Consider the following 22,200-nt stretch of genomic DNA (forward strand, 5'->3'; position numbering starts at 1 on the left):
TGATTGCTGCTTTGATCTACACAAATCATATCCTGAAAAACAGGGAGGGTGTGTAGCACCAACGCTGCTCCTGAAAGTGTGGGGATTCTAGAAGCATACACATATTGTTACAGGGGTGAGCACAAAGTAGACCTCTAGACATTTGGGACGTCAACTCCCAGCATTCCAGACTATTGGCTATGCTGGCAGGGGCTTCTGGGAGCCTTCTGCCCAGCCCTGTCCTAGTGCTTCCTGTGCTCTGCTGGTGGTAGGGCAGGGCGCTCCTATTGCTAACGCCCATTTAATGGTTTCCAAGGCTAGGTCCAACCGGGCAACAGTCCTGAGAACGTGGCAGGCGACAGAGAGCCCCTCTCAAACCCTAGGAAGCCTTTGCTGGGCCATGATTTTCCACTCCACAGAACATTATAGGAGAACCAAGGCTGGGCAGATTACTTGGATTATTGTACTGGACTTAACCCATCTGTCATTTCCAGGTGCTACTCCAAAAGCAGCAGGGCTTGTGGAAGTGGGCAGCAGGGATGCTAAGGGAGGGCATCCCTATGATCTGGGTGGCTGTGAGGGAAAGGAAGTGCTGGTGAGGGAGCAGAGGTGAGAAAGAGGGCTCCTCACACAGAGCTTTTATCCTGCGAGTGGGATTGCTCTGGGCTATTTCCATGATGCCATTAACCTCCAGGGCATCTCCTGCATGACATGCCCTTTGTTAGATCACAGATAACGAGCTAGCAAATTACCCTGAAGCAGGGAAATTGAACCCTGCTTCAATTTCCTCCGTGAAAAGAGGAAAAGCTGCAAGAAGAGGCATGAGATCAATGAAAGATAATGGAAGACTCGGATACGGGGAGAAGGTGGGGAAAGGGAGGGAGGAAAGGAAGCAGGTGAAAAAGGGAGTCGTTGTGATCCTGCATTTAAAACGGAAGGAGAAAGCCCCATTTGAAATGCAGGATTTTAGGCTGCTGTAGAGATGCCCCGAAAGAAGGTAAGACAGGAGGTGGCCGGGATGGTTGCATTTTACCTGCATTAGGCTGGGTTTCAAGTATACTAGATGTACACCCTTTACACTCAGTAGGTCTGTTTTTCTCTAGTCGAAAAAGGACCCTGTTCCATTTCCCAATCGGATTGAATGCCACGACAACTGTGATCCAGATTCCCTAGCCAAGAACAACACGGTAACTGTTTTTATCGAAACCAAGCAGCCGTATTGGTTTATTATATCCAGAAAAATGATCGTCATTAAAATATTGCCTATTTGTATCTGGTGTACTTCTGACTCCAGGCTTTCCTAATTTAACGACAACAACCATCAAGTTAAGTCTATGAATGTTAGCAGTCCATTTGCTCAATAGTTTTTTACTAGGTGCTGGCTGTGGATGATGGGATTTGTAGTCCAGCACAGCTGGAGTGTGCCCAGTTGGGGGAAGGCTGCATTAGAATAAAGGTTTTGAAACTGCTTTCTGGGGAAAGCTAGAGTGCCCTGGATGGAAGCTTATCATGAGTTTGGCAATGGGACAAAATTTCCCTGAAAGATGACTTGCTCACCACTACTGATATTCCCATGCTATATGTTTGTTGGCGTGTTTTTAAGGAACATTCGTTTGTAAATGGCAATTGGGAGGAGGCCCCGTTTCAACGGAAAATGTGTCTGTTGTAAAAAAGCACACTGGATTCCCAGAATCCTTTGCAACGTTAGGTGGTTTCACAGAGGACACTCGGGTGTCCCTTGGCAGTCACTTCAATATGGAAATTGTCCCCTGAAGGCAGCAAGATGGAAAGCCACACGTTTTAGACTAGCCTTCCCCAACCTGGTGCCCGCCAGATGTATTGGACTATAGTTCCCATCATCCACAGCCAGCTTCGGCATGGAATGGAATAAGAAACGTCCAGCCATAGGAGGTAAGACAGGGTGGGGAGTGTGTGGCCCTCCAGATGTTGCTGGGCTGCAACTCCCATGAGCCCCAGCCAGCATACCCAATGGCGAGAAATGATGAGTGTTGCAATGCAACAACATCATGTTCTCTATCTAGGGATGTACGAAAACCACTTACCTGTTCGCGGATTATGCTGATGGTGGGGGGGGAGGTGCTTCGTCCCTCCCCCCGGAATCCTGGATGGGGGGGAGGCGCTCCGTTCCTCCCCCCCCAGAATCCTCCTTGGCCGGCTCAGCAGCTGGCCAGGCTCAGCCAGGCCAGAGCTGTCTGCAGCCGGATTTCCGGCCGCGGAGGGCTCGGGGGGGGGGGAACCGCGTATGCAAATGGCGGCGGCTATGGCCACCGCCATTTGCGTTCCTTATTTTTGACGTCTTAATCTACGTAAATATTTACGTAGGCTGAGATGGCGAAAATAAGGGGAACGCAAATAGCGTAGTGGACGCTATTTGCGTTCCCCTTATTTTCGCCGTCTTAGTCTACGTAATTATTTACGTAGACTAAGATGGCCCAAAATAAGGAACGCAAATGGCGGCGGCTGTAGCCGCCGCCATTTGAGTACGCCTTTTTTTTTTACCCAGACGTTTTAGGCTACGTAAAAACTTACATAGCCTATCACGTGGGTGTAAAAACCCCCCCAAACCTGCAAATGGCGGCGGCGGCAGGGGGTCGGAAGATCCGCCCCAGGTAAGTCTCATCCCGGGGGGATCCGTGGGGGTGGGGGTGGGCGGCAGGCTGTTCCGCCACAGAATTCGGGGGGCCGAATGCACTGGCATTCGGCCTCCCCGAGATCCGTGGCGGAATTATCTGCCGTCCCTATCTCTATCCCTGAAGTAAAAGAAGAGGGAAGGAGGAGTTTTTATTCTTTTCTCTGCTATTTCATCATTCTTTTCTCTAGGACTTCATTTGAGCTGAGGCTTAGCCCCAGAATTTGCTTTGAGTGCTAAGCCTCAGTCCTGGAAGATGTGAGTAAGAGATACAAGAATGCCTCAGAGCCTGTGCAAAGCACTTTCCCTTGCTTAATAAATGTGCTTCTAGATGAGGCTTTTATCATGTCATCATCACCCTGCCGATGGAATTTTAGGGGTGGGTGGGTGCCCAGACATAACTGTCTTCCACATATAGCCCTCCTGTGATTTCCCACTGCTGCTTCCTTCTTTTTCTGTACTGCAAAAGAACCTGCTGAAGACAGAATTGCTGCACAGTGCCTTCTAACTGGTAGCACAAGGGGCCCTCCATCTGGAAGCTCCCTAAGACCAAGTTCACATGATCATGGAGAGGGAAATAAGCCACAGTGGCTTCTTTTCCCTGCTGCACATGCTGGGGGGATTTGCATAATTACTTTTGTTGGCGCGGCTTGCCCTGTTGTGCAAACCTGGTAAGGGTTGCTTGTTGCCGTGGTTAAGAAGCTACACAGAACCTATGGGCTGTTTTAGGGTCAGGGTGGCTTGATAACCATGGCAAGCCATGCCAGCGAGAGTAATTATGCAAATTCCCCCAGCATGCACTGCAGGGGAAATAAGCCACCGTGGCTTATTTCCCTCTCTGTGATCAGGCAAACAGGCCCTAAGTATCCACAGCCAGGTCTCATAATTAAGGATTAGGGAACAAAGTTTTCAGACCAGAGAATGCATCCTAGAGGCAAATGTGAATCTGGCATTGAAAAACAAACTGTGTTTGCTATATTTATGTTCTGCTCTTCAATGGGGTTGCCATCCAAGGGACTGATCGGGTCTGTATATGCTGTGTTTTCAGACCAGATCACTTATTGCGCTCTGACCCTGGCATTTAAAATAAAATAAAATGACTGTTGGCTCCTGCTCTCTTTCCTAGCACTGCTTGAAAAAGATCCGAGAGGGACTTCACCGTTACCATGAGCTTCTGGTCCGTTTTACTAATGCAAATGTAACCGATGCTCTCCAAAATGCTCTGAAAAAATCATTGCTGCTCCTTCCAAAGGTGGGTATGTTATGTGGTGAAAAGGGTTTATCCAGAGGGGTACCAAGGTTGTAAGAATGAAGGTAGGAAGAGAATTAAGAGAGCCACTGAAACGAAGGCACAGGCACACGGATGTGAGGTATTTTTAGGACACCCTTACCAACTTCACAGCTGGACAGACCAACTTTGTGGCCTTACAGCGCACAGCCCTAAGGACGTTTACTCAGAACTGAGAAAGGAAGAGCTCTGCCAGGATATCAAAGCTGCAGCTTTCCAAGAAAAGCAAAATAAGACACCCTTTTCCCACCAAGACAGAGAGTTCCTTTTTATGATTTTGAGAGAGATTTCTCAAAAATCTGAGACTTCTCAGTAGGGTCAAGAAAAGCCTTCAGCCCCCTCTTGTGGACAATCCTGGGCTCTCTTCAGTCAAGGCAGTGGAAAACGAGTGAAGAAAATGCAGATGTGGTAGGATCCCACTCCATAGCAATTAACTTTTCAAGCAAGAAAGATGAAGAGCGGTTTAAGACGGTTGGTGAGGGTGGAGGTAGCATTTTATTTGGAAATGATTAGGGTGGCTACTTATGCATTGCCAAAAGAGAGGAAATGCATCGAGTGGGCGGGTGCTATGGCACTCATGTCCTACTTGTGGGCTTCCCCAAGGAGCTAATTGGCCACTGTGGGAACAGAATGCTGGACTAGATGGACTCTTGGTCTGATCCAGCAGGGCTCCTCTTACATTCATCACCAAAAAAGAGGACAACAGATAGATTTGCATATGCTAATTTATATGTGTAAAAGCAAATTTAGAAATAATAATTATAATTTAAATAGAAATACAGTTTCATAATGGGGAAGACTGACCACGTGACCAGTGTGCCTCCCTGCTCAGTCTGCTGTCCAGATGTTCACTGTTGATGGGTAACTTCAGGACCCCTGCAGCTCCCCTTTCAGTTGGTTCTTTTATCTTTAAACTGGAATTGGGCAGGGGAGCCCTTTGAAGACACAACACCTTCCAACAGAGGGCTGTCCTCTGTAAAAGAGGACACCTGGCCACACTAGATGATTGAAAGATTTAGGAACAGTCAGTGTTAAGAGACAGGATGGGGGGGCAGTAGGACTGGGGGGCAGTTAGATGGGGGTGATGACACCACATGCAGACACATTTTCCCAGCATGGTGCAGAAACACCCCAGATACATTTTGCTGCAGGTCCCCCATTTGTTTGCTATTACAAACGTGATCATAAGATGCGAACAAGTCACACCAATCTCAAATCAAAGTGATCCATGCCCAACTGCCAATCCCTTGTGTTTGCTTGATAGGCAATGGCCGGTCCTCAACTCGCACCCCATTTAAAGTAACGAGACCCACTGAATAGCAGCATTCATTGTGAGGGGTTTGAGAAATGGCAGCCTCAAGTGGCTGCCAAGGCAAGGAGGATTATGAGGTGGCAACACACTTGAGGAAGGTGGCAGTCTGAGTAACAGGCCTGTGGATCACGCTGTGGAGGAACAGGAGGGAAATGCCAAAGAACAGGCAGAAGGTTAGAGGTACAGACTGGATGGGTACGTAGGGAACCAGGGCTGGCATCAGGGGTGGGACAGATGCTGCCAGCCCACGCCCCATTAGGGCCCCCCTGGAGTTGCTCCTCTTCTGCACCTTTGCAGCCTGCTTGTTCCCCTGCTTCTCTCTCTCTGGCCCAGGCAGTGGTGGTGAGCTGCCGCCTCCATGTTCTCCGGCTCTCTGCCTGTCAAGCAAGCAGTAGCAATGATGAGAAAGAGGAGGAGCAACAGCAGCTGGTGACAATGGGGAGAAGGTAGACTCAGTCAGGAAGGAGGCCCACCGACGGCGTCCTGTCCAAAGGCCCCCCAAAACCAGGAGCCAGCTCCATCGGGGATTCTGTGTGAAAGGGCAAAGCAGGCATGGCACGGCAGAACCCACGTTCTTGGATCCTTGGGAGTCACAGGTTGCAACATTGGGGCATTTGAATTTGGCCATGCTACCTGTGCTTTGGGTGGTTTTGCTTCCAGCCCCAGAATGAGGTTCATGAGATCACTCGGGCTGATCTGCTTTCTCCATCTAGAGATACTTGAACTTCACAGGTCTTTATCACATAACAGCCCCCCCCCCACACACACACACACACACCTTTTTCGGTCAGTGAGCACATCAGAAATCTTGAGTGTCATGGGCATGATCACAAAATGGCTGCCACAGGGGACAGGCTTGCCCAGTCATAAAATGGCTGCCATGGTGGGCTGACCAGTCATAAAATGCTCATTTCCCAGAAGACAAACTGGCAGGAGTAAAAGAAAAGTAACTTGCCCAAGAAACTAATTATATGGCAGAGGTGGTCTGAGCTCCAAAACAGAAAACCACTCTGTTGAACCCATCCAAAGATGGTACTGGAGGGCAGCACTTTGCGCTGCAGCATGGCTACCTTCCAGTTAAGAACAAATAATTTTGAAAAATTGTAAGGAATAAAATGAAAATTGGGAAAGGCAAGGGGCCTAGCGGATGCCAAGAGATGTCCATGGGCACCACCTTGGAGACCCAGGTATCATAAAGTGGGGAGAGTGTTCATAAGAGAACATTACAAATCTAGGAATCTGTATAGGAAGAAAGCACATTTAACGCAGATGCTTTTATCTTTGATAGGATGGAGGTGACGCTGAAAGCATCAGTTCTAATCCTATAATCGAATGGAATAGAACACCAGTGCAGGATCTCATCCTGTGGCGTCTGCAGTCCTTTGCCACTCTGGTGGCAAGAGTCGTTTCCCATTGTGCAGCTTTGAGTGGGAATGCATAAACCTAAAAACTAGAGGAGCGGAGCCTATATGCGCTCCATTGTATGCTTCAATTTATTTAATATATTTAATGTATTTATTTATTTAAATGTATATTATTTATTTATGTGGTGTGATCCCTGCTGGGCACTGATATACCAGTGGCTCAAGTATATGCAGGGAAGTTATGTGCCGAATTTTAATATTAAAAGGGGGTAGGTTTGTTGAAGAACCCCACTCCTCCTATTTATGTACTGTCTATCCATCCCCTTTTGAAGGATGATGTATGGGTTAGAAATATGCATGTATTTTGCATGATTTACTCAAATAAAGATTTTATTATTCTTTATGTAGAAATATAATTCCATTTGTACAATGGAGAGGGAGGAAAACAGTGCGGGGTGGGGGGCAGGGAAAGAAAAAGGGCTCCAAGCCCATCGTCAGGCTTAAGAAAGACATGAGCTGCTGCTTAGAAGTGCCTGTTATTGTTTGCCCAGTTTTCCTGGAGTATGTTTTGCACTGGTGGTTAGGGCTCCGCTTCTGAATTTTATTGTATGGAGATTAGTACCTGCTCCTCCACAGCAGGTAGGGAGCAAATGTTAACTGTGTGGGGAGGCTTTAATTAGTGATTTATTTATTTTCTAAAGGTGAAATCATGGTATTTGCAAAAAATGAAATGAAAAAAATACTAACACAATGAAAACTCCACACTAGACAGGCTGGTGCGGCAACTGCATTTTATTACAAACCGCCCCCCTCCCCCCAATCACACCTGAAAAAATATGAGAGGACAACACAGGACATATTGGACTGCAGCACTCTGACAATGACATCACTGGGATGCTCCGTGAAAAAGAGAGAAAAGACAGAAATTCCAGGCAGTGGTTAAAGCTAAGCAAAACAAAAAACTACCCCAAAACTAAAAGGAAGTCCAGAGAAAACAGCTAGTGTGGATGCAATCCCTATCTATGCTTACACTGAGGAATATATTTGGTTTGCACTCTCAGAGTCTCAAGATGATGGGAACTTTCAGAGCAGCTTGAGAGTGCTAGTTTCCCATAAAAATGCTGGAGACATAAATGGTGTTTTGTAATATCAGATAGGCAAGAAGTGAATTTGACAAATTCTTGGGAGGAAAGACAAATTCCTGGAGAAGAAGGCTATCAATGGCTACTAGTCTTGATGGCTATGTGCTCCCTCCAGTACCAGAGGCAACAAGCCTATGTACACCAGTTGCTGGGGAACATGGGTGGGAGGGTGCTGTTGTGCTCATGTCCTGCTAGTGGGTTCCCGGTCAACAGCTGGTTGGCCACTGTGAACAGAACATTGGATGAGATGGACCCTTGGTCTGATCCAACAGGGCTCTTATGTTCTTAAGTAGTAGCCCTCAAAACTCTTTTCCAGGAGTCAACAATGATGGCCACCCCAGCAATCATGAATGTAATTCCGGGAAGCAATTTCTACCCAAGATGCTTCCAGACGGCGGTCTCCTAGCACTACCAATGAGAAGGCATTGTGCAGCAATTCCACCTTTTTTCCTTAACTGATTTTCTGTGGTAAGGAAAGACAGAAGTGGCCATGGGAAATCACGGAAGGGGGACAAAAAGATGATGGAGTCTGGGCCTCCCCCCACCATCCCTAAAATTCTCTGATGAGGCAGGGTGGTGGCACCATAAAAGACTCGCCTAGAAGCACTCCAAGCGGCAGCTGTGGCATTTTGCTCTCAAAAACAAAAGACTGCTGGTGTTTCCCTTATCAGAGCTGGTAAGCCAGGGTGCCAGACTAGCCTCTGCTGTTGATCACTAATCCTGCCACAACATCACCTTCTCCCCCCAGCCCCAATTCTCTAGTTGACTGAAAGGGACCACCAGTTTTAAATTCTTGTGTGCCCTTTTCTGCTGTCCTCCTTGGCGTTACACTGCAGCAGGGTACATCTTCCTTCCCCAGACTTGTTCTCTGCAAATCCCTCAGCTGCAAATGGAGAGCTGCTTCCGTTTTTTGGCTTCTCTTCTCTTGTGTTGGGGAAAGAAAATAAGATGACCTGCTTTAGCCCAACCTCAACTCTCTCCAGGAAAGAAAATCCGGGGTAGATTTCCATAGAGGGAAAGATTGTTTATTGAAGGTTTCCTGCCCTGGTGAAAATGGATTCCTGCCTGGGCACAAATTAAGCCCTCTTTAGGGGAAAGTGCAAAGAACACAGCCTGCCTAAGGCAAGGCAGTGTTATGGGGGAAACTATTGTCTGAAGTTTCTAGGCAGGAGCTAAAAAACCCCCCAGGATGGGTATTTTTTTGGTGATGGGGGGAGGAAGTAAAAGATTTTGTTCTCATGGTCTACAGACTACTTGCAAGGAAGGTGGGGGTAGTGCTTAGTTTTTAAAAGATAAGTGCAATGAAGGGATGGGGTGGGGGAAAGGGAGCCTTGCCAGCTATCCCGTAAGGTGCATGCCAGCGGAGGAATCCCCACTGTTACCTCCAATTTCACCAGGGGGCGCAGCTCTGAGACTAAGCCCCACCCCCTGGAGGAACCCCAAGAGGGTGTGCAGGCTGGTTTGGGGTGCTCCATGGGCCATATTAGGCCCGCTGGCCAGAGGCCCTGCTGTACACTCTTCTCTTTCAGGAGCACTTCTAGCATGTGTCTGCTGGCTACCAGAAATTATCTTTGGTAGTCAAGTGCACAACCACACCTGCTTAAACCCCGGCTCATTTCTATTCTCATTTTGCACCTGAAACCCAGTTATAATCCGGCTCTCCTGGTACAGACACACAGTCAAATACACCTTTTCAGCCTCCAGCCTATCATTCCACTTGGCCATTCAGGGCAATGGTGGAGCCTCAAATTTCCATGCTGGTTAAGCATCCTCCTTGAGCTGATGAATGCTGGGGCGCGAGGAAGGCCATTAGCAGTTGGATGGGAAGAGGTCTGCAGGTTTAGGCATCCATCTTAGGCAGAAATTATCATGATTATCATCCCCGCTTGTGTTATCAAGGGACAGCAGAGAAGAGAGCCTAACACTGGAAATCTTCTTCATCCACATTCAGTTCCGGGATGTTGTCTATCGCAAACAGCTCAGAACGCAGCTGTGGCAGGTGCTGATCTTCACCTGGCAGTGGAAGGAAAGGATCTGAAAAAACAGAGGAGGAAAGCAGAACATCAGCTGGGAACTGAAGGGGGGAAAACGGGATTGCTGTAGAGAACTGGGGCTGGGTAAAGCGAAAATGGAAGCCATAAGCAGTGCAACTGCAGTCCCAGAGGTAAATGTGTGTCCCCAGCTGGCTTGCCACTAACACTTCACAATGTGTTGACAATGATCTCCATTGACAATGGAGATTTCACCCTCAAGAGATCCACCACTCACCTTGCCAGTCCGATAGAAGGGTTCCAATTTTGCACTCTAGTTCCTGAACGACGTCATCAGGCAAGGGCTCGTCATTTACAGGGAGCAGACTATTCACTTCTAGAGCTTCAGCTTCTCCTGGCTGCCTAGATGGTCGTGAGCATTTTGTTAGCACAAAGGAGGGAAATGGAAGCATCCCACCATTTTCAGAAACACGACTGGTTGGGATGCGAGAATGGGAGGGAATCTACTCTAGAGCCCATTTTGTTTGTGAGGCACTGCTAAGCTAGTATTTTTTAAAAACGCAATGGCGGCTCTGGGAGCACACAGTGATGAATATAGAATGGCACAGTATCAACTGTGTTCATGCACGGGAATGCATAGTGTTGTAATTGCAGGATAAGAAGGAGAAATCTGAACGGCAGTGTGTGGCTTGTATTTATAGCAGAAGGATATGTCACAAGCCACAGTAGACTGCGGCAATTCTGGTAGATATGGGAATTTCAGCTTCCTTTATATTTTGAGTCCACTAACTGCATGTGCACCTTCACTGCTGCACAGGAATGGAGGTTTAAAAATGAAGACTGTGGGAATTCATCGTTGCGCAGCTTTGTAGGCATGCAGTGACAAATAGCCACACACACAAAATCCTGTCCATTTCCTGCCTGCAAATCCCATAAATATCAGTAAATTGCCCACCTTTCAAAGCTCTGTAAGTCCTAGCCCATTTTTATCCCTCTTTCCAATATTTGAGAAAAATATTGGAAGAACAAAACGCAATTTGTGAAATGAAAAGAAGAACAGCAAGGTTGGAGAGAATCCCCCTGCCCCCAAACACACACACGCACACACTTTGCAATAAAATGTGCTTAACAAAAACAATTTAATACACATGTGCACATACATGGTGTGTGTGCTATATATATATATTTAAATTATATTCTCTCAAATATATTAATTTTACTGCAGGACTGATAGACTCCACTCAATCCAGGTTTGGAAACCATCGGACTAGGAATTAATCCTAACCTAGACCCCACAACAGAAGGGTTTGGGATCCAGAGCAGCACTGGCAGAAGGGGGTTAATGGTAGTCAACTTCCCTGCCCCCTCGCCTTTCCACAGAGTTAGGGGACCCCTCCTGAATAGGGTGGGCTTTGGCACAGTGGACTGAGGGGCAGGGGGAGACTGCTGAAGATTGGGTGGAAGTATATTCCGCCAGGGTCTCCCAAGATACAAGTCAAGGCCTGTGAATAAGGCCTTTAACCTTAGAGGGTGAAGTGAGGCTCACAGTTCATGCTGCAGCCCCAAATGCTCAGAAATAGGTACAGAGACAGCAAGGCATGGGATCGAGCTGGGTAAGTGGATTCAGACTAGCCAAAAGAGAATCTTTCATGCATCTTAATCATGGCAATTAAGTTCCTGAGGAGACCGATAAGGGGCAAGATGGTGTTGCTCACCTAGAGGAGACTCTAATCAGCCGGCGGTTCAGGTATTTCTTCTGTGCCATCAGGTCCGCTGGGAAGAAGATAGAACAGGATTGTGTAGGGTGGACAGACAGAACCAGTCCCGGCCCTCCTCAAAGAATGCACTGTGTTCAGTACACATGAGGAAGGCTCGGCCGTTCTGTGTTAAAATTTGCACAAACATGATCTAAATCTCATATTGAGAAGAGCTCTAGAAATCGGTGTCCTTGGATATGTAGATGTGTTGTTTTGGGGACGTGACTTGATCCATACAATTACTAATTGCGTGAATGTTAAAAAGTAAGCAACATCTGCATGGGAGCTGGGTCTGTGGCATGGGGGGGGGCTTTAACCCTTCACCACTGCCTGCCGTAGTCCCAATCAATCCCCTCCATGGCTTCTATCTGCAGGAGGAGCAAAGATCCCCGCATGGCCACTGGGAGCTTTTCTCCCACAAACATCAACCATGGGATAGGGGGTGGGCCGTGCAATCTGGATAGGGACTGAGGAAAGTGCAAAGGGTTAAATTCCTTTGGCCGCTCCCTCCGTCCTGACTCAGATCAATCACACACCCCCTGCCACATCTCCTATCTGCTTTTTAAAACATGGTGTGCTCATTGTCACATCTAGTGTAGCCTTTTAACAGGCAAGCAATTTGAGAGCGCAACGGGGTCCAGCTCGCCAATGATAACAGACATGGCTCAGCCCTGCTGGTTTCTGAGATGCCACCAGACACATCTTCAGGCATATCCACACAACTCTGACTTAGCGGGAAGAGAGGCAAAATGGGGCCAATTCAAGAAGAACCTTCGCTGTGATCAGTCCAAATGTACTTTTCCTCTGTACAGGGTGAAGCTCCTAAAACAAAACCATGGTGTGGAGAATGTGGATAGGGAGAATGTGGATAGGGAGACTTTTTTCTCCCTCCCTCATAATACTAGAACCCAGAGTCATCTCATGAAGCTGACTGGGGGGAGATTCAGGACAGATGAAAGGAAGGACTTCTTCACGCAGCGCGTAGTTAAACACATAGAATTCACTTCCACAAGATATAGCGATGGCCACCAATCTGGATGGCTTTAAAAGGGGGTCGGACAAATTCCTGGAGGAGAAGGCTATCAGTGGCTACTAGGCTTGTTGGGTATGTGCTACCTCCAATACCAGGGGTGGTATGCCTATGTACACCAGTTGCTGGGGAACATGGGCGGGAGGGTGCTGTTGCACTCATGTCCTGCTTGTGGGTTTCCTGCGGGGAGCTGGTTGGCCACTGTGTGAACAGAATGCTGGACTAGACGGACCCTTGGTCCGTCTTCTTCTGTTCTTAAAACCTCTGCATCTTTGGAGCAGAAGCCAGCAGTGCATGGCACAAATTGGCTTCCCTCCCCCATGATGTCATCATCCCCTCTCCCACCAACCCCTGGAGCAATTTTGCCCTTTGCCGGGGGTGGTGGTGGTGGTATTTCATGTTTTAAACAAATTCAGTGTCAAATGGATTAACCTTCATGAAGCATTTCTAAAGAATGTATCTTTAAAGAAGGCAGATTGCCCATATGAAGCACAGGGGCGGGGGGATTGCAAGACCGAGAGCTTTGATTTGTTGCCATACGTGGCTATCGTTTCAGTTGCAAAGCTGGGAGGAAGCTGAGCCCAAGCCACAGCTGAAAAAATTTGCTCTGAGCCCCCCATTTTGTGTGTCTTCACCCTTAGATTGTGCTGGCTCTGCAAAGCGCCAAGACACTGATGGTTTTATATAAGGAAAGCACAGCCATTGCCATCATCACCATAGCAGCTGTTCAGGCTGCAACAGTTGTTTTTAACTCTCCCATCCTCCGGCAATAGAATTCTCTAGATGCTGAATTCTGCATGCAGAGAGTGCAGAAGTGTGCAGTGCATATAGCAGGGGGTGGGCAGGAGGTAGATCTCCAGACATTTTGGACTTCAACTCCCATAAGTCCCTGCCAGCTTGGCCAGTGGTCAGGAATGCTGAGAGCTGGAAGTCCAAAACATCTGAAGTCCAAAACATCCACTTTCTGCTCCCTCCATGACATATAGGCCCTACCTGCATGAAAAGGCAGCGCATCCAAATGCCCCAGATTTCAGGGCATAAATGGGGTCATGAAGGAGAAGGTGGCAGACAGTGAGCAATACCTTCCCGGCGTTCACTGTAGTAAGGGCCAAAAGCTTCATCCCGGGGAGCATCAGGATAGAGGAACTTGAGTGGATTCTCAGGGATGTCCTCCTCAGCCAGGACTTGGTAGTCGCGGATGATGTCTGGCAGCGCTAAGGACTTGAGCTCTTCCTTGGTGTAGGGCTGGACTGAGCGGAACTTGGCAGAGCCTGTGGAGTTTGCAAACACATGAACGGCCGAAAGACAAATCAGAGCAGGTTGCAGAAAGTTACAAATGTAAAGTAGTGTTAGCTTAATGAGATATTTAAAAAAACACAAGCAGCAGTAAAAACCTTTGACTGAAAAGTCAGGAAAACCAAGGAGGGCTTTGCCTAGTACTGGGAAGACATTAAAGTAGGTGCTAGGCAAAGACCTCCCCTGTGGAGAGAGTTCCATAGATGGGGGCCACAACAGAGAAGTCCCTCTCCCTGGTCCCCACCTGCCTCTCTTCAGATGGCAGACGTTCCCAGAGGAGGGCCTCTGAAAGCCCTCTCAGTGTGTGGGCCATCTAATACAGAAGGAGGTGCTTCTTTCAGGTATCGGAGTCCCAAGCCATGTTGGTCTTTGAAAGGTAAGCACCCGCACTTCAAACTGGGTTTCGAGATGGACCGGCAGAAGCCTGCCCAGCTCTTTAAGCACAGGCAAGATAGGATCCCAACACGTGGCCCAAGTTCGCATCCTTGCAGCCGCATTCTGTATTAATGGCAGTCTGCAGGCAGTCTTCAAAGGCAACCCCATGTCCAATGTATGAATGTACGCTGTTTGTTTTCTCTGTACTTGCTGACCAGGAGCAAAATGTGTGGAATCAGGTTCCCTGCAAAGCATCGAATCTGAGGCCACATGAGAGAATCTACAACAGGGGTGGGCAACTTGAGGATCTCCAGATGTTTGGGCCTACAACTCCCATCATCCCTCACCATTGGCTGTGTTGGCTGGGACCGATGGGAGTTGTAGGCCAAAGCATCCAAAGGGCCACACGTTGCCCACCTATAATCTACAGGCTCAGTCAGAGGAGTCGTATCTGTTGATGGCGCATGCACACACAGAAGGGATCACAACACTGGAAACCTCTGGCGACGCCATATGTGATCAAACTACCCCTTGATTTAGCAGGCCAGAGCAACACGTCCTGCATTCCTCAAAGCATCAGTGAATAGTATGGGGAAGTAAGGCAGAGGGGTGAATGTCAGGAACTCACCTTCATTGTCATATTCCACCCAGGTACAGGTGATGCCACCATTCTGGATACTCTCACTGAAACGCAGCAAGAAAGTGCCCGCCATTTTCTTCTTCAGCAAATGTTTCTCACGCTTCCGGCTCACAAATCCCATGATGAGACTAAGGTGGATATGGAGATAGGGGGAGAACAAAAGCCACACATCACCCTTGCTCTGCCTTAGCTCCTACCGACAGCTCGTCCTGTTTCTTTCTCCTAGTACCTTTCCCTCCTCCTGGTCGCCATCAACACAGCCACCTTTGGTAACCTGCTGCCCCAGGCAGAAGATTAAACATGGCGTTTTCCCCAGCAGCTCACCTCCTGCCCTCTGCACCTCAGTAAGTTCTGGGGCAACTGGGTCCAGATGGGCCACCACCATGCCACCACCAGGTGGCATGCCACCACCAGGTGCCAGAAACACTGGGAAGGACCGTCGCTCAGCGGCAGAGCAGCTGCTTTGCATGCAGAAGGTCCCAGGTTCAATCCCCGGCATTTCCAGGAAGGGCTGGGAAAACTCCTGCCTGAAACCCTGGATAGCCACTGCTGCCAGTCAGTGTCAACAATACTGGGCTAGATGGACCAGTTGGTCTGACTCGGTACAAGGCGGCTTCCTACCTTCCTGTGAATGACCCCTGTCTCAATCCCTCTGCTTACATGAAAAAGCGCTGTGCCTTGCCTTACTATTGTGAGGGAAGGTGTAACCTGCAGCAGGAGGGAGTATGACTCACTACCAGGCACGTAGGCCAGCCAACTCCAGAACTTGAAATGATAACTGCCAATCATGCTTAGAAGAGTCATTTCCTGCTGGGGTCAAGGTATTCGTAATTCTTCATGCCCAGAAGTATCATTTCAAACCTCTGGAACATAGGAAGCTGCCTTATATGGAATCAGGCGGCATATACGGCACCAGATGGTCGGTCTACCTAGAGCAGGGGTGGGCAGAAAGTCGATCTCCAGCTGTTTTGGACTTCAGTTCCCACCATTCCTCCATGTTGGCAGGAGCTTCTGGGAGCTGAAGTCCAAAACGTCTGGAAATCTACCTTCTACCAACCTTCTCTGGATCTGGATCAGTATTGTCTTTACACTGCAAGGGCTCCTCAGGGTTTCAAGCAGGAGGTTTTGCTAGCCTGGTCTGGGGATGCCGGAGACTGAACTTGAGAGTGGCTGCACGCAAAGCGTGTGCTCTGCCTGGGCTGTGGTCCCTCTCCCTCCCACTGCCAGGGCCCCCCACGTGCAAATGTAAGGCGCTATGTTTTGCTTGTAAAGGAGGAAAGGCACCAGAACCCTCCCCTGTCACTAGGTCAGGGAGGAGCAACCTGGTTCCCTCCAGTTGCTTTGGAGTACGCTATCCATGACCATTAGCCAGGCTGGCTGGGAACTGTATTCCAAAACAAGCGGGGAACACTAGGATGCCTACTCCCTGATCTAGGGTTTGCAATCTTTCCTTGTGAGCACTCACAAAGCCCCTCAAAGGTCTGGTTGTTGTTGTTTTTAACCTATTTGCAAAGAATATAACAAAACTTGGATGGCTTTTTTTGCACAAGCAGTAGATATGGGTGACCGTCCCCCTAAGAAACAGTGTTTCCACAGCATGTAGTCTGGCAATTGCCATTAAACAGCTTCTGCCAACCTGGTGCCTTCCAGATGTTTTAGACTACAACTCCCAGCGTGCCTGCCCATTGGCCAGGCTGGTGGGGGCTGATGGGAATTGAAGTCAAAACATCTGGGCGGCATCAGGTTGGAGAAGGCTGCCATAAAAGGTTAGCTGGGATCCAGGACTCCTTGAGTTCTATTCCTTGCTAAGGAAAGGAGTTAAGGTTTCCTCTTCTCCACTTTTCCCTTCCCACTTCTTACTCATTCTGCCAGAGTTTCAGCAGGTGCTCCTGAATAAGAAACAAGATCCCATCAATCCAGGTCCAGAAGGAGAAGCTGGAAGCTGTATCCTGTGGGAACAGCCAAGAGGAAACATTGAACAGGGAAGGTGCTCGGTGGTCAGCAGGGGTGGGGAGACAGGTCTGGCAGTGTGCTGGAGAGCTGCTTACCTTAGAGAACTGGGCCCAGGTTACCGGGCTCTGCAACGTTGCAGTTGATCCTGCAGTGGGAAGAAAAGGCAAGGAGTGAACCGCACAAATTGCTTTAACAAGGCTGGGTGGCACCTCGATATTCCTTTAGCAGCCTTCCCCAACCTGGTGCCCTCCAGAGGTGTGGGACTACAAGTCCCATAATCCCCCAGCCAGCTCTTCCCCTGGTTGGGGAAGGCTGCCTTTAGCACCCCAGCAGATGAGAACTGAGGGATTTGGACACAGGGATGGAGAAGTCTGTCAATATCAGTTTCTCTCTGTATCTCATTTTTCCAAACTTAAGTCTGGTTTGTCCCAAACTTTGAGAATTTTTCTTTTAAAGTTTGCTTGCAAACTCATAAGCATTTTGTGTACATTTCTCCCAAAACATGTATTTTTGCCTATTATACACATTTTTGGAAGGAATTTTCTTAATATAATGCATTTTTAAAAGTTATTTTACCTAACATATGCATTTTTGTATGCATATCTTTTGGTTAAAGAACTCTGTTGCAAAATTTGGAGAAGTGCGAAACTTGGAAGGATAACTTGAGTTTTGGTTTGTGTAATAGTTCGAAAGTGCAAAATTAGGTAAATTCTCCTTAAAATGTGAACACATTTCTCCTCATCCCTACTTGTACACAAGATCACAGCCTATTAATTAATCTAGAGTAACTACCGCCAACCCTGGTCCCACATTCACCCTGTCATTAATGCCGTTTTAAAAACCCTATTTGATCCAAACCCTTTGATCCCGGAACTCTATTTGATCTAAACCTTTTGCTGAAATGGTGGGGAGGGAGCCCACCTGGAGAGGACTTTCAACCTGGGCCTGCCCCGGAGTTTTAAGCTACTGCACCACCCTGGCCCCACAATACCAGATTCCCACGTTACCACAGAGTTTCTCTCCCAGCATCTTGAGCTGATCTGCGTTGAGGCCTTTCTCGGTTGCATCTGAGAACTGCCAGCTCAGCACAGTCGACAGCTGGGCCCAGGTGGCAGCGGGCGGCTTGGTGAAGAACTGCTGGTTCTGGGAGGAGGAGGAGGAGCAGCAGTGAGATGCAGAGGTGCACATGGTGAGCCATTTTAGGGGAGAGGAGGGACAGTCCAGGCAGGGCATGAGTCACAAGGAGAGCTGGGTGCTTAGAACCCTTAGGCACAAACCCAGTCCACTGGAGGGGTGATGTCAGGACTTATGTGACCTCCACATGGAACGCACTTTCATGCAGGAAATGGGGAGACAGTCACAAATCTACCTGGGTGCAAGACTGGTGCATGCGCATGCTTGTGCAATGCCATACACGGGGCTGGATGAAGGCTCAGTCATGCTTACAGCGGACCCGCTTAAATCAATGGGATGCAAGTTAAGACTACCCTAAGTCCCACTGAAATCAGTGGGTCTGTTCTAAATACGACAATGTCCGGATCCAACCCACACACTCCTATATAAAAGAGTAGAGTCAGAAAACACAGAGAGATGTGGAGAAAGTGGCAAGACCAACCCAGGGGGAGCAGAAGGCCCCAGGGGGGGAGCAAGGCCCCCTCAACGTCCACCAATGGACCCTCCCTGATCTGCTACACTTGGGGGACTCCAGGACAGAACCTCCCCTGGCCCCTGCATGGGTCAATTCATGGTAGGTGTTCAACCTCATTCAAGATCACTGCCAGCAACTTGGAGCAAGATACAGACTACTGTCTATAACAGCAACAAAGGGAGCAGTCACTCCCTCTGGGTTTGTCTCTGGAAACCCGCTGAGGCACACTGGGTGTGGGGTTAGTCGGCCTTCCCCTGAAATGCAACATCCCTTCACAATGCGGCACACTATACATGGGTAGCACATCAACACTGATGTGCAATTCCCTTCTGTGTTGGAATTCTATATCATGGGAAGCGACTCTTAGTTTTGCAGACACATTCAGAGACCAACTCTCCACTAGAGGTCTATTCAAGACATATTTAAACCCCAATTCCCAGGAAAGCTCCAGATGCATATTCCAGAAATCTTGCTAGAACACTTCAGTACAATATTCAATCCCCAGCAGGGCCATCCTTTCACAAAAATGCCAGCTTCCAGCTTCAAGTCAGTTCAACTCAGGCAGGCAAGAGACCCCCTGAAGGTAATTTTCACCACCCTTCAGCCTTTCCCAACCCGGTACCCTCCAGATGTTTTGGCCTGCAACTCTCATCAGCCCAGGTCAGCATGGCCAATGGTCAGGAATGCTGGGAGTTGTGGTCCAAAACATCTGGAGGGCACCACTTTGGGGAAGCCTGTTCTAAACGATGGCAGGGAAGTGGGTAGACAAGTTTCTGTGGAGAAAAGCTCCAGAGGTGAGGTGCCATCAGAAAAGGTTCTCGTACTAGTCACCACTTGTCAAATCTCTGATGGTGGCAGAGCACTTTCAGATTATCCAAGGTTACCAGAGTTTGGGGGGTGGGATGTATGAAAGAAGGGGTTCCTTCTGATAATCAAGACCAAGTTGTTTATGTAAGGAGAAATGGGAGCCCAAAGTAATAAAGAGAAAAGGAGGATCCAGCTGAAGTGGCAAAGAGACCAGCACAAGCACTTTGTGGAGAAAGTGTGCATACATTCTGGCCAGGGTTTCTGCCCAGCCCAAAGAGGTGGATTTCGAGAATAAAAGGGAAATGGCTCTCTGTTTCTTACCATTGGGTCCAGACTGAGCATGATGAACCACAAGATGGAGGCCCAGGCACTGGACATCTGGTTGTTATTAGAGATGATCACCACCGGCAAGGTGGATGTCTAATGGAGAGAGATCAGAGACTGAGAGAGCAGGAATTTATGCCTACCCCAAACCATAAAGGGCCATGTTAAAAGAGCCATGATCATGCGCATTTACCTGCCCTGAGGCAGAAACACAGGAAATGCAGACACACATTTATACTGAATCTCTCTCATTCCCTCTCTCTTCTGCAGCAACAAATGTACTCTGATCCTCAAGGCAATGATGGGGAATGTTGTAAGTTATCTTCCAGTGGCTAGGAATATGGCCACTTCCCTGTCATGAGGCAGGAGAAGTCACTGTATTCCTAGCTTAAGGGAATTTTAAAAGGAGCCCACTATAAGGTGCAGAAGAATAACAAGTTCACACTGGGAAGCTCTTGGAGAACTATGACACAAGATGGGCCAAAGCTTGACTGAGGCTGTATTCTGTAGTTTATTGAGCATAAAGATTCACCCTGCCATTCGTTCACTGCATTTCTATACCACCCAATAGCCAAAGCTCTCTGGGCAGTTTACAAAGATTAAAAACCTTAAAAATACATTATAAAACCACCTACATACAAAGATATAAACGAACAGTGAACACATTGACATACATATATTTGCGCAGATTATGGCTGTAATTTACACAAATTGTGCAAAGTACGGCTACAATCTGCACTAATCTCTATTTGCGCAAACTGCGGCCAGCATCAAAAATAATACGGGAAAAGTTCCCGGAGTTCAGGGAAAACCCATGGCTCAGCTCGCAAATGCAAACCGAGTCAAATGGGCAGCAGAAATCTGTCGAGCTCAAAAAAGGCCAGATTTCCAAGTGATGGACATCTGTACCAGGCCTACAGGGCAACAAAGAGTAGAATTGTTACCAGGGGGACACAAATACATTTGGCAATTTGCAACTGGGGAGTGCACTTTTTCATTCTGGCAAGAGCTGTTGCTCTTCTCCCCAGCTAGCAAAAAGGTGGAGGGTTTTTGCAGGCCTCACACTCTCTTCTGAAAGAAATACCATCGGAATGCTATTCTCCCATAGCTCAGGAGTAGGACAGGGGAATCTCTGGACCTCCTATGGAAACGCCGGAAAGCACAGAGGAGGCTGGCTACCTTCCAACCGTTTCCAAGGCTCGGCAAAAGGTATATGAGACCCCCTGGCCCTTTTCCTGAGTGTATGCCCTGGCCGTGGGCTGCTAAGGTTTGGAGGTACCGAGATAATGATAAGCCAGATCCAGGTTCGCTTACAAGAAGACTTTACTGAGTACTTACAGCACACAGGCATACCCAATGGTTGGATCAGACAGCTTCTTTGAACACAGAGCCAAGGGGTACAATGGGTTTTACACCATACATGTTAGCAGTGAGGCAGCATGACAGCAGCAAGTGTAAATTAGCGTTCATCTGCAACTTTCCCAGCACAGACACCTGTAAACACAGCCTCACTTCTCAGGCACTTCCCAGGCCCTGATAAGATTCAGAGCTTGTTAGCATGGAATGTGCTGAGGCACCGATATCGACCTTTGCCTCATCTTACCAGCCAAGAGGCCTACTAGCAGGAAAACTGCAGCTGATGGACTAAAGTCAGAGAACATTATGGATCTCTAAGCCCTTCTGAAACTACAGGCCTGGGGCCAATACACTGAGTTACCCAGGCAAGCCCCTGCACCCTCTACCTAGCTCGGTGCCCGGAGGAGGCAAAGGAAGGCTGTGGCTTGTCACACTGGACCAAAGAGGCACTTAGAGGACTTGTGAGGCTCAGGGTAATGTCACAGGCAGGACCCCACCCCTCCCCATCGAGGGAGAGGCTGGATTGGAATGCTACCAGAACCAGCCAAAATCTGAGCATCCTTGGTTGTCACCTTTTTCTTCCTGGCAGGGCTTCAGTGCGTTGAACAGCTGCATGAAATGGGCAGGAATCGAAAACTCCTCCTGGCTTAAAATCTGTCTGTCACCTCAGTTGTTAAAAAGGTGGAGCCCCGACAGAAAGGAAACAGATGGCAACGTTAGCAAGGAGTCGCCCTGCCTCGTGACAGCTGCCAGCTGGTTCCTTGCTATGCCACAGCAAGTCAGAAACCATCCCTTCCACCAGGGGGTCTAGTGGGTCAGTATTCAAGCCAGCTGGCCAAGAAAAGGACTGCTCCCCGTTCGCCCCCAATCCTCCTGCTGCAGTCAGTGAAGTCCTCATACCTGCAGCTGCCACGCGAGACCATGGTAGCAGTAGTCCAGTGTGAAAGTGATGATGTGCAACTCCTCTGTTACAGATAACACTGCCTGTGAGAAAGAAAGAAAGAAAGAAAGAAAGAAAGAAAAGAAAAGAAAGAATGAACAAATGAGTGAGCACAGGCAAACGGGCTCATACACCCTTGTGTCTTCCCACTGTGAGTACTACTGTTACTATATACAGTATCTGCTATTATGAACGGTATCCTTATCAGGCTGCTTTATCAAATTGTTCTAGGCTGGAGCTGCAGTTGTGTTAGGGGTTTTATTTGATGCTGGTGTTTGTTGTTTTCATGAATGTTTGCTATTTTATTACCGTATCGGATTTTATGATTTATTTATTTATTTCTATACC

At 48.3% G+C, this 22,200-nt stretch overlaps 2 protein-coding genes across 6 annotated transcripts in view; one reads left to right on the forward strand and one right to left on the reverse strand.

Moving 5' to 3' along the window:
- Positions 1 to 707: 707 nt before the first annotated feature.
- Positions 708 to 6,995, forward strand: IL23A (interleukin 23 subunit alpha). The gene is made up of 4 exons (XM_084837102.1): positions 708 to 976; positions 1,083 to 1,166; positions 3,756 to 3,881; positions 6,518 to 6,995. The coding sequence occupies exons 1-4, from the start codon at positions 962 to 964 to the stop codon at positions 6,668 to 6,670; spliced, it is 378 nt and encodes a 125-aa protein (XP_084693228.1). The 5' UTR covers positions 708 to 961; the 3' UTR covers positions 6,671 to 6,995.
- Positions 6,996 to 7,367: 372 nt separating this feature from the next.
- STAT2 (signal transducer and activator of transcription 2) overlaps positions 7,368 to 22,200 on the reverse strand; it is a 48,052-nt gene continuing 33,219 nt past the window's right edge. For 4 of the 5 annotated variants that reach the window (XM_084837099.1, XM_084837100.1, XM_084837101.1 and 1 more), the window contains exons 15-24: positions 21,813 to 21,896; positions 19,554 to 19,652; positions 17,785 to 17,920; positions 16,873 to 16,922; positions 16,685 to 16,773; positions 14,813 to 14,952; positions 13,596 to 13,784; positions 11,442 to 11,499; positions 10,004 to 10,128; positions 7,368 to 9,769 (exon numbers count right to left, since the gene is read on the reverse strand). In XM_084837099.1, the coding sequence (XP_084693225.1) occupies positions 9,654 to 9,769; positions 10,004 to 10,128; positions 11,442 to 11,499; positions 13,596 to 13,784; positions 14,813 to 14,952; positions 16,685 to 16,773; positions 16,873 to 16,922; positions 17,785 to 17,920; positions 19,554 to 19,652; positions 21,813 to 21,896 (1,086 nt within the window). In that variant the 3' untranslated portion in view covers positions 7,368 to 9,653. The remainder of the gene's footprint in view (positions 9,770 to 10,003; positions 10,129 to 11,441; positions 11,500 to 13,595; positions 13,785 to 14,812; positions 14,953 to 16,684; positions 16,774 to 16,872; positions 16,923 to 17,784; positions 17,921 to 19,553; positions 19,653 to 21,812; positions 21,897 to 22,200) is intronic. The other variant, XR_014788145.1, reaches the window with a different exon arrangement.

The sequence above is a fragment of the Heloderma suspectum genome, chromosome 2 (genome assembly GCF_057233095.1).
Source record: "Heloderma suspectum isolate Gila_16-S chromosome 2, 16-S_ref, whole genome shotgun sequence".
Taxonomy (NCBI): domain Eukaryota; kingdom Metazoa; phylum Chordata; class Lepidosauria; order Squamata; family Helodermatidae; genus Heloderma; species Heloderma suspectum.